The sequence below is a fragment of the Rhinolophus hipposideros genome (genome assembly GCF_964194185.1).
Source record: "Rhinolophus hipposideros genome assembly, chromosome: X".
Lineage (NCBI taxonomy): Eukaryota > Metazoa > Chordata > Mammalia > Chiroptera > Rhinolophidae > Rhinolophus > Rhinolophus hipposideros.
Genome location: NC_138046.1, coordinates 38,160,389 through 38,173,129, shown reverse-complemented (window position 1 = coordinate 38,173,129; position 12,741 = coordinate 38,160,389). Strand labels below are relative to the sequence as shown.

Below are 12,741 nucleotides of genomic sequence, written 5' to 3'. Positions count from 1 at the left end.
TGAATTTGACTCCAAAGGCAAGGAAAGTAAAAGCTAAAATAAATGAATGGGAGTATATCAAATTTAAAAGCTTCTGCACAGGAAAAGAAGCCATTGACGAAATAAAGATGCAACCGGCTGAATGGGAGAACATTTTTGCAAACAGTGCCTCCGGTAAGGGGCCAATGTCCAAAATATACAAGGAACTCATGCAACTGAACAACAAAAAAACAAACAACCCAATTGAAAAGTGGACAGAGGACCTGAAGAGACATTTCTCCAAAGAGGACATACAAAGGGCCAATAGACACATGAAAAAATGCTCAAGATCACTAATCATCAGAGAAATGCAAATAAAACCACAATGAGATATCACCTCACCCCAGTTAGAATGGCTATCATCAACAAGACAAATAGTAGCAAGTTTTGGAGGGGCTGTGGAGAGAAAGGAACCCTTATACACTGTTGGTGGGAATGCAGACTGGTGCAGCTGTTATGGAAGGCAGTGTGGAGGTTCCTCAAGAAATTAAAAATATAATTACTGTATGACTCAGCAATCCCTCTCCTAGGTATTTGAAAACATTTTTCCATAAAGACACGTGTGCTCCAATGTTTATTAGAGCTTTATTTATGGTGGCCAAGACATGGAAACAACCAAAATGTCCTTCGATAGGTGAATGGATAAAGTTGTGGTATATATACACAATGGAATACTATTTGGCTGTTAGAAAAGATGAAATAGGACCGTTTGTGACAACAATGATGGATCTTGAGAATATAATGCTAAGCGAAATAAGTCATTCAGAAAAAACAGAGAACCCTATGATTTCGCTGATATGTGGTATATAAACCCAAAACAACAAAAGAACAAGACAAACAAATGAGAAACAAAAATTCATAGACACAGACAGTAGTTTAGTGGTAACCAGAGGGGAAGGGGGAAAGGGGGTGGGTGATGAGGGTAAGGGGGATCAAATATATGGTGATGGAAGGAGAACTGACTCTTGGTGGTGAACACACAATGGGATTTATAGATGATGTAATACAGAATTGTACACCTGAAATCTATGTAACTTTACTAACAATTGTCACACCAATAAACTTTAATTAAAAAAATTAATTGTGAATCAACAACGTATTTTAATTAATAGATTTTCCAAGAGGTAAAAAGCAGTGATATTGCCAAAACCTTCCGCAAAGCAATCAACAGGAAAGAAGGGATTTGTGCTCTGGGAGGAACTTCAGAGCTGTCCAGTGAAGGAACACAGCATTCTTACTCAGGTAATAGTTTCATGTGCATTGAGTTAACACAGTGAACTAGGTAGGGTGCATGCTGTAATGTCAAGGAGGGGCTCTAGAAAAGCATTGCCTCCTAATTAAGAATACATTAGAAGTTCTTTGCAACATGTATTTGGACTTGCAACTAATATTTGCCATAAGGCAGTATTAGTATTTATTGTATGGCATTGTTAGCTTGCAAGAGACATGATACAATATATGTAATGGCAAACTTTATTATAGTGGAGTTCTACAGTAATATAAAAATAGTTTTTAAATAATTTCGTAACTAAATTCTCTAAGCATCAGTTAACTCTTCTCTGTTGTTTTTGTTCATTTTGTAATTCCTAATAGCCATTGGGTTGCATTGAGGTATCTGGGCTTCCAAAGAGGATAACCACATATTTATGACACATTAACGTTCAGCATTACTGGACAACTATTTTAGAACTTAGAGTCAAATATTTAACCTAGAGTATGAACTAATTTCTTGTGATTCAACATAATTTTAGAGGAAGAAAAATATGCTTTTGTTAACTGGATAAACAAAGCTCTGGAAAATGATGCTGATTGCCGACATGTTATACCAATGAACCCAAATACCGATGACCTGTTCAAAGCTGTTGGTGATGGAATTGTGCTTTGGTAAGATGTTGGCTTATTTTATATCGAAATTTCCAAAGATAATGTTCCAGGTAATTGACGTATTTGTTTCTGGATGTTTGACAGCTTCATCTTGGGAAATAGTTAGAATTGAAAATTGTCTCGGTTCTGCCCATTTCATTTCATCTAGGTCTGTCCATGAAACTACCATCAAAATAAGAATCTAAAACTCAGTCATTTAGCCTGGGAGCCTCTTAATAGGGAAGCTCTCAGCTTCTAATTTCTTCTCATCAGTGAGTATGTAGAGCATTACAACTTTGTTGAACTTAAGTATGCCAGTATCTCTTTATTCTAACGTACTATAGCTTCCAAAAGAAAAAAAGAGGCTATTTTTCAATTCTCACTCTCCAATTACTTATTTCTGAAAAATGTGTTCGTCACTGCTGCTATCCCAGAGCCAACAGTTTCTTGGCACAAATGACATAAGATTAGCAACACTTTGTCAGTTGATGCTCCTATTTATGGAGGCCATGTAACCCTGGGGTTAAAAGCATCCCCCATAATCAGTCTGCCTGGGTTCATATTCGGGCTCTGCCACTCAGTAGCTATGTAACTGTAATCCAGATTTCAGCCCCTTTGCATTTTACTTTCCATCTAGTGTGATCCCTATTTATTATACTTACCTCAGAGGGCTATTGTGAACATTAAGTGACTACATACACATAGAGTGCTTAGAACAGTACAATCGATATATTTCAGATGACAGTGTACAATACATAAAATTCCCCTTTTTTGCAATAAGGCCATTTTGCTTGTTTAAAAGCTGATTTTTAAAATGTAAGATATCCTCTACTTTGTCATGTATAGACACTAAAGAAATAATTCCCCGTGTTTTTTAATAGAAAGATAGTAATATGGTACTGTTTATTTAATATTTCTATTTTGCGTGGAAAGCAGCATGGTTTTTCCTATGCAGAATAGCATGTTTTAGGGCAGGGTTATAAAATACCTAAAATGTTAGGTTCTAACTCTAAATTTGAACCAAATGAGGTTCTTCCTGTTAAGTCACAGATTCTAGACTAATTAACATAACCTTTCTTTCTTTCACCACTGTATTACCAGCATCAAGTATAGTGCCTAGCTCATCATTTAGGCACTCAATATATCTTTGTGAACAAAAGAATCTCATGCTCAACTAATTTTATCTCTCTGTGGATAAATGGCAATTTTTAATTGGGAATTATATAATCTAGAAGAGACTTGATTTCAATGTGAGGTTTTTGTCTGTTTTTAACATTTATTCAACACAATTGTTTTTCAATATCTGAGTTCATTCTTATAAAAAATGTGGAAAACACACACAAAAAAATAAAATGAGAAAATATGCCGCAACCCCCAAATCAGAAGTACCCAACAATCGTAAACATTTTGGTCATTTTTAATTTGTACTTTTCACATACATAGTTTTTTGATGCTCAACATGATAAAAGTCACATATTGCATTTATATTTTCAGATTTCATGAGAGCTATAAGTCTTACTGTTTATGAATATTTACAGACTCTTTACAAGTAAGTCCACTCATTTTAAAATTTTTGTTTCAGTAAAATGATCAACCTTTCAGTTCCTGATACAATTGATGAAAGAACAATCAACAAGAAGAAACTTACACCCTTCATCATTCAGGTATGCACTGTTCTGCCCTCTGTCTTCCATGAGACTATTATTTGAGGGCCTATTCTACAGCCCATAGGCTCTGCATTTCTGTCTTCTTATCTAATTCTTAGAACAACTCTGAATTTAGGATTATTATCTAGGCTTTACAGAGAAGAGAGCTGGGACTCAAAGATTTCTAAACTTGCCCAAGGTTAATGTTGGAACAGAAGTTCAAATCCAGGCCTAATTCCAAAGCCCTATGTTCTTTTCATTACATATTGTGTTCAAAGATACAAAAATAAGCAAACATATTTAAGCTCTTTTTTTTTTAAGATTTTATTGGGGAAGGGGAATAGGACTTTATTGGGGAACAGTGTGTACTTCCATGACTTTTTTCCAAGTCAAGTTGTTGTCCTTTCAGTCTTAATTGTGGAGGGCGCAGCTCAGCTCCAGGTCCAGTTGCCGTTGCTAGTTCCAGGGGGACTCGAGGAATCAAACTGGCAACCTTGTGTTTGAGAGCCCGCGCTCAAACCAACTGAGCCATCCGGGAGGCAGCTCAGCTCAAGGTGCCATGTTCAATCTTAGTTGCAGGAGGCACAGCCCACCATCCCTTGCGGGACTTGAGGAGTTGAACCAGCAACCTTGTGGTTGGGAGCCCCCTGTCCCATGTGGGAATCGAACCAGCAGCCTTCGGAGTTAGGAGCATGGAGCTCCAGCAGCTTGAGCCAACGGGCCAGCCCCTAAACTCTTAATTAATTAGCATATTTAAGGAATGGAGCATTTTTCTTTTCCATTAACTGGGTATTAGACTTTTAGATAGCAAATTCCCACAGGCAAGAACACCTCTTAAGATATGGAGATTGAGAACTTCTATAACTCTTTCAGCTATGTGCCATAGACCTCTCATTAGGCAGTTTTAGAAATACAACACTTAACCCACAAGGATATACTTATTCTAGTCACTCAGCCTTTTCCTTTGGTACTTCCAAAGGGACCAAATGAAAATACAAGCTAACTTCCCATGGAATGCTGGAAAAGACAATAGCAATAAGACTGAGATTTGTTTTAGACATGCTTTTAATACCAATGTCTAGAATTTGTTTTCTGTGGAACTTATGTGGCTGAAATTAATACAGGGTTTTAATTTCCTCATTGAGTGTTATTTTTAGTGAAGGGAGATATAGACTCCTAAAAAATGGAAAGGTCAAAAAGCAAGTGTGTAAATTGGCTGTCTTGCAGGAAAACTTGAACCTGGCACTGAACTCTGCTTCTGCCATTGGGTGTCACGTTGTGAACATTGGTGCAGAGGATTTGCGGGCTGGGAAACCTCATCTGGTTTTGGGACTACTGTGGCAGATCATTAAGATCGGTTTGTTTGCTGACATTGAATTAAGCAGGAATGAAGGTAATGGAACACTGTCATTATTTTGAAAGTTGTTTATTGGTTATTTTTTTCTAGTCAAGCAGACTGTCATGCTTTCACTTAATTGAGGTGATTAGATAACTAGAATTAACATAGGGTAATGCTATAGTGTTATTGAGGAAAACAGCCTAATTATAACTTTATTCTTTAATAGTAATTAGCATTTGTCTGACACTTTAGAATTCATTTTGCAATGAAGACACAAAAGCATAAAGAGTTTAAGGAACTTTCCCAAAGTCCCCAAACTTGCTATCTATTCTTTTCTGCTTTGCCCACACAACCCCCACTCCGTCACCATCCTCTCAGCTCTACCACTGTGCACCATCTCCTGTTATCTTTAATTCCTTTTGTGTTCTATCATAGATTTAGATCTCTTAAAAATATTCTACCCTGACCTTGATGGTCTCATATTTCCTGAGCCAGCAGAAGCATTATCCTTCTTACAGCACAGGTTTTTAAGTCACATCATGGATTTGTAGAAGGCACAAGCATATGCAATACAATTGTCATGAAGTCCTAGGAAGTACTATGTTATCCTCTCCCTATAAAGTTTAAAATATTAAGCACCACTGCAAATATTCATATTTTATTCCAGAAATCACCATCTTAATCCACAGTTACTTTTGGAAGAGACTATATATTTAGGGTTCTCAGTATTTTCAATGCCTCAGAGTGTCTGTCAACAGTCTTATTTTGCACACGTTTATCCATTATAAGACTTTTTTGCATTTTCAAGAATTTATTGCACTGACATTTTCAATCCATTCAAAGGTACCTACTTATATTTGAACAAAGTGTTTCTAATTGCTGGCCTTCTTCACGACGATGTCTATCTTGTCAAAGGAGTTGAAGCCCATTGAAAAATGAAAGGGAGACAACAAAATAAAATTACATTGGCTCATGTAATAAATTAAATGATTTATCTTTGACCTGGCAGAGATGAGGAACAGAAGGAGGGTTCTGTACAAATGACCATATGCTTCTGCCCTTGCTTAAATCCCTCAGTGCCAAAGTGACATGGCATGAAGTGTGGAGTCCATGAAAGATGAAATTTGCCTGATATAGGTATTACCTAGACCTCTTCAGAAATCAGGTGGTTTCTGTCTTCTTCTTCGATATAAATCTCTTTTATGAAGTAATTATTGAATAAGGACTACACAACTTCTTCATAAAACAATACTTAAATTTAGATAATTCTCTATGCAAACACCCAAGCTCTGCTTATTATTTGTAGGAATATTTACAAAAAACCCTCAGCTTCTTCTACACATTTAATTCAACAATGAAAACTTATTGAGCAGCCTTTAAATGTTAGATCCTATAGAAAATGTGAAGTTGAATTATATTCATTTAAAAATAGTTTTAACCCTTCAAGAGGTAATTAATTATACTTAAATATAAATACCATAGTGTTTCTATGCTCCTTTAATCAAAAAGTTAAGTAAAAGTTTCCACAATTTTAAACATCGTCTCCCAAATCTCTGATTATGGTATTATTAAACAAAAACAGTTTATGTAAACATACAACATAATGTGAAAATGTTCATCTTAAAAGCTATAATTTATTTGGTATTTGGAATGTGAAGAATGATAAAGAAAAGAGTAAATTATATATTTGCTGTGTATTCACATAAGACAATGTCTTTATCTATATCATCTTACAATTATTTACTTATATATTTATCTTTTATTAGGCTATGAGTATCTGAAAACCAGAAACTTGGTCATAACTGGTTTTTGCAGCTCTGTTACTTAACAGAGTGTCAAAAGATTGAATAAACTTGTGATGACCATTATCATATAATATATTGGTCATGGGATCTGTTTTTTACTTATAGCCTTGGCTGCTTTACTTCGAGATGGTGAGACTTTAGAGGAGCTTATGAAATTGTCTCCAGAAGAGCTTCTGCTTAGATGGGCAAACTTTCATTTGGAAAACTCAGGCTGGCAAAAAATCAACAACTTCAGTGCTGACATCAAGGTAACTGTGCAAAGAACCATAGCACTTTGGGGGGGTGTCATATAATGACTTCAGAGATTTCATCCCAGATTAACGGGAAATCCTACCAATATAGCACCAAGGCTTGTTGCCTCTTGGCCCCAGTGATAGGTTTCAATACAGAGGTGGAGTCAAGTAAGGAACACAAGCACCAAGTCCAGCTTTCATTCTGTAGAAAAGGGTGAAAGTATTATAGTGCCAGTATTTTATTTTATTTTATTTTTTTTTTTTTTCATAAATTTATTTATTTATTAGTTTCAGGTGTACAAAACAAGGTAATACTTAGACGTTCATCATCCATATCCCTCACACTGTGAACCCCCCTCCCCCCATCCACCATCCCTCCGACCCCACACCGAACCATCACATTATATATATAAAATTATAGTTGGCATTCATTAATGTCCAGCCTCTGGTGTCCAATGCCATGATCAGGTATCCACAGCATCCCTGAGGTGGTCTCCCAAACAGGACGTATAGTGCCAGTATTTTAGATTCTGTTACTGTTAAACATGGAGTATTAAAGGACATGACTATTCCATTCCTAACTGCCTTTCCCAGGCCTCAGTATACCTGTTAGTAAAGACCTAGAAGAGAGAGAGAAGGCCTCACGATTCCCCTTCCCCTTTTGTATTTGCCTCCTCTCCTGTCATGTGCTCCCACTTCTTAGACATTGAGTTCTTGAGGGTACGGATGAGCTCTTATATATGTCTGTGTCTCCTACCTCAGCCCCTGTCCCAGTACCCATCTACTAAGCCCACCTCTGACACAACACCTGGCACATAAAAAGACCCTCAAAGATCTTTGTGTTGAAATCGAATTCTGGAGTTTTCTGCTCACCATGAACAGTAGGGAAAAACTAGCAAGGGAGGGAGACATTGGCAGCATTCATTTATCACATGTTGCCCTTGCCCTCTCAGGAAGAGAGGGACAAAATTACCATAGTAGATATCGTGGAGTTCTCATTAACTGACTGGACTCTCCAAAATCCAGATGTTGGGACACAGGGAACAAACTTGAGAATCTTCACCAAATGTCACTGACCATCAGGGCTATGAACAAAATCAGCTGTGATCATATCAATTTGTTCAGTGGTGAGAGGAAGTAATGGAATATTTGCACTACTGATTTCATCAATGAAAATTATGGGTAGCCCCAAAATTAAAAGACCAGTTGTTCCCACCCCTTCTTTTAACTTACACAATATGTTTGGCCCAGCATTTATTATTATTATTATTAGTTTCAGGTGTACAAAACAATGTAATAGTTAGACATTTCACCCCTCACAATGTGAAAACCCTCTTCCCCCAATCTATTGCCCCTCTGATATCTTGTGACTATATATATTAAATTATAGTCGACATACAGTATTATTCAGCTTCAGCTTCAGGTGTACAGTGCAGTTGTCAGGCATCTACACCCTCCATGAAATGGTCTCCCTAATAAGGCAAGTGCCCATCTTACACCCTACAAAATCTTTACATTATTGATTGTATTCCCCAAACTGTCTTTCATATCCCGCTGGCCTGGCATATTTTGCTTTATGCATTAGATATGTTCCGAAAAACCATTCTTAAGTGGACTTTATGTTCTGGGATGTATTTTAAATGTTCAAAATGAAATCTTATTTGAAAATGAAGCCTGCTTTGAATAGTTTTTAAAGTAAAGGATTGTTCAGTAATGTGAAAAGGAACTTCCAATTTATCTGTATTCAAGTTCAAATTTTCACCTGCAAAATCTTTTTCAGGGTAGTAAATACAGAATCTACTGGTTCTGCTCTTTACCTGTTCTACTCAAATGTATAGGATTAGATTATGAATTCTTTCTGCACCTTTAGTAGGTCATTGTTAATGAAAGCACTGTTATAACTGTCATGCACTATTAGAAGGAGGTAAATCCTGTGCCCAATAATAGTAGGATCTGGGTTTGCATTTCATGAATTGCTTTAAAATGGCTTTCACTCACCTGATTTCCCCCATGCTTAGAATACTTTAGGGCACTGGGTATCAAACTCACTTGGGTAGCTTGTTTAAGATGCAGTTTGCTGGGAGTCATCATATTTGGTAGGTATGGGGATGGATCCAGTAATCTGCATTTTGAGCCACATCCCAGGCTCATAATCTGTAGAGCTTACTGTGAGAAAGATTCCTTCATAGCTTGTCTGGACTGTCAAGGCCCAGTAATAATAGCAAACTATCATAGCTGGGAAGGTAGTCTTCAGATATAGTAGGACTAAGGAATCTTGACTCCAGAGAGGCAGAATTTTACTTCATATGTGTGTTGAAGACCCCTATTAATCCTAGTGTAAAGGTTTTCAAGCTGTGTTCTGTGGAATGTTCACATAGCCTGAATTCTCCTACCCACCCACCCCCAATATGAGCAACACCACTTTGTTTTAGGAATGGGATTCCAAGTAAAAATGTTCAAGTGATGGAAGAGTTCAGGAGCTTAAAACAAAGAGCAGCTTAATTTTGGTTAAGTATATTCAGATTATAAAGGGTTACATGTTATTTCACCAGCTCAAGTATTACTCTTTTAAAAAGTTTTTGTCATATAAATTTACAATTAAACTCATCTTTAACACAGTTAATCTATTCATAGGTCATGATATATATTGTGCTTCGTAATGATATAACCTGTTTATTTTTTCTTTCCCAATGCTTCCTGGATTTCTACTCTCCCATTTGTTTTTTCTTGCTTGTTTTTTTCTACCAAGCTTATTGACTTCAGTAATTCAGTGAAGGTACAGAACTAGTTATGTGTTTACTATCATTATCGTGTTGACAACTTCAATAAACTGTAAAGTTATGACAAAATCCAGTTCATTCATATTCAAGGCAGACATAAGGTCAGATAGATGAACTTTTCTGGGGTAAAGAACTGTTAAATTAGAGAGATTTGTGCCATATATTCTCATTAAATCCAATGCAAATATCCTTCCAAACATGGGGACAATAGAATACATGCTTTCTTTGTAAACATGATCTCGCTGACATTTTTTATTTATTTGTAGGATTCCAAAGCCTATTTCCATCTTCTCAATCAAATTGCTCCAAAAGGACAAAAGGAAGGTGAACCACAGATAGATATTAACATGTCAGGCTTCAATGTAAGTATTTTTGAATTTTACAATCTTATTAAATTGTTGTCCATTTCTTATAAATACAAGAATCTTTATAATTCATGTAGTGGTATTAACATTTTTAAGGATTATTTTAAAATTTATTGCTGTAGGTGTCATTACAAGGCAGAAAGACCAGCTTTGATTTATTTTGAGAGTTCATTAGTGAGTTGCATATTTATGGTCATATTGGTTTATATGGATGGCATAAAATATTCAAACCAAATTTGGGGAAATAAGCACTAGAGATTACGCTTTCCCAAGTATTTGGATTATAACCACAGTGACATATATTTAATGATGATATATTCATATATGCATCTGTAATACTCCTGTGTTGAGAGTAATGTGAATATGTTTACAAACTCCTGATCCATGAAATCCAGTTTGGAGATTCACTGTGATAGACCATGTTCCTGGCTACATCATTAATTTGTTCAAAGACCAGGGACAAATTCCTTCCCAAAATTGGATCTCACTTTGCTCATCCATAAAGTAAGGAATTGAAAAAAGAACAGTGCTGGACTCATCACTCTCCATGACTTTAGCTTGTACTACAGGGCTACAATAATCAAAACATCATGGTATTGACAGAAAAACAGACACATAGACCAATGGAATAGAATTGAGAACCCAGAAATAAAACCACATAAATATGGACAGATAATTTTTGACAAAGAAGCTAAAAACATACAATGGAGGAAATACAGCCTCTTCAATAAATGGTGCTGGGAGAATTGGATAGCCACATGCAAAAGAATGAAACTGGACTGCTATCTGTCACCATGTACCAAAATTAATTCAAAATGTATCAAAGACTTAAGCATAAGACCTGACACAATAAACTGCATAGAAGAAAACATGGGTACTAAACTTATGGACCTTGGGTTCAAAGAGCATTTTATGAATTTGACTCCAAAGGCAATGGAAGTAAAAGCTAAAATAAATGAATGGGACTATATGAAACTTAAAAGCTTCTGCACAGCAAAAGAAACCATTGACAAAATAAAGAGGCAACCAACTGAATGGGAGAAGATTTTTGTAAACAGTGCCTCTGATAAGGGGCTAATATCCAAAATTTACAAAGAACTCATGCAACTCAAGAACAAAAAAACAAAACACCCAATTGAAAAATGGGCAGAGGACCTAAAGAGACGTTTCTCCAAAGAGGTCATACAAATGGCAAATAGACATTTTTCAAATATGAAAAAATGCTCAACATCACTAATCATCAGAGAAATGTAAATAAAACCACAATGAGATATTACCTCACCACAGTTAGAATGGCTATCATCAAGCAGACAAATAGCAACAAGTGTTGGAGAGGCTGTGGAGAAAAAGGAACCCTCATACACTGTTGGTGGGAATGCACATTGGTGCAGCTGCTATGGAAGGCAGTGTGGAGGTTCCTCAAAAAATTACAAATAGAGTTACCATATGACCCAGGAATCCCTCTCCTGGGTATCTACCCAAAAAATCTGAAAACATTTTTCCATAAAGACACGTGTGCTCCAATGTTCATTGCAGCTTTGTTTATGGTGGCCAAGACATGGAAACAACCAAAATGTCCTTCGATAGATGAATGGATAAAGAAGTTGTGGTATATATACACAATGGAATACTATTCAGCGGTAAGAAAAGATGATATAGGAACATTTGTGACAACATGGATGGATCTTGAGATTATAATGCTAAGCGAAATATGTCAGACAGAAAAAGCAGAGAACCCTATGATTTCACTGATATGTGGTATATAAACCGAAAACAACAAAAGAACAAGACAAACAAATGAGAAACAAAAATTCATAGACACAGACAACAGTTTAGTGGTTACCAGAGGGTAAGGGGGGAGGGGGTGGTAGATGAGGGTAAAGGGGATCAAATATATGTTGATGGAAGGAAAACTGACTCTGGGTGGTGAACACACAATGTGATTTATAAATGATGTAGTACAGAATTGTACTACAATTCTGTAACTTTACTAACAATTGTCACTCCAATAAACTTTAATTTAAAAAAAGAAAGAAAGAAAAAGTAAGAAATTTGACTAGACTGTTTGGTCTCAACTTTCTAGGATCTTGTGGTTCTTTGTACCCATTAGATATGGAGTGCATTCTACTAATTTTAAAAGTACACATTTCTGGCCTATTATGCAATAGGATTGAGTGGATTATACCAGCTAAACCATTTACACTGCCCTTACCAGAAGTGAATTTGTAACTGACTTGTTTGCTCATGTTTCTGTCTGTATGTTAAATGTTAAACTATTCCACTCAGGTCACTCTTGGTAAGAGTGAATCACCATCCTTCGCACTAAGGGAGCTGTCTGGCATGACTAGCCAGGTGCCTGGGTAAATGGCACCAGTATACTAACTGATTCTGATAAAGCTTTTCTGTCAATCCTCCCTGATTGACCTTCTTAAAACACACCTTTTTTTGTATCTTCCCTCAGAATTCTTCAAGGATTCCCCACTGATTCTAGAGTTCAGTCTTAAATGTCCTGTTTAGCATTTAAGCCCTATACGATCTTGCTCCATCTCTCCTAGCCGGTGTTATTTCTCACTGGTCTGTACCACTACCCACCCCCAAACACTCATTTTACTTACCTCGACGCCTTTACTCATGCTTTTCCCTTGTTTTACAATGTCCTTCATCTTTTTTAGCCTCATACCTTCTTTAGGAC

General features: G+C 36.4%; 1 protein-coding gene across 11 annotated transcripts in view; it reads left to right on the top strand.

Annotated features, from left to right (window-relative positions):
• Positions 1-12,741, top strand: part of PLS3 (plastin 3) — a 100,271-nt gene that overhangs the window by 81,067 nt on the left and 6,463 nt on the right. For 7 of the 11 annotated variants that reach the window (XM_081043440.1, XM_081043441.1, XM_081043443.1 and 4 more), the window contains 6 exons: positions 1,131-1,260; positions 1,770-1,902; positions 3,464-3,545; positions 4,755-4,920; positions 6,777-6,919; positions 9,951-10,046. In XM_081043440.1, coding sequence (XP_080899566.1) covers positions 1,131-1,260; positions 1,770-1,902; positions 3,464-3,545; positions 4,755-4,920; positions 6,777-6,919; positions 9,951-10,046 — 750 coding nt within the window. Of the gene's footprint in view, positions 1-1,130; positions 1,261-1,769; positions 1,903-3,463; positions 3,546-4,754; positions 4,921-6,776; positions 6,920-9,653; positions 9,681-9,950; positions 10,047-12,741 lie in introns of all 11 variants that reach the window. The other 4 variants (XM_081043434.1, XM_081043437.1, XM_081043438.1 and 1 more) reach the window with 1 other exon arrangement.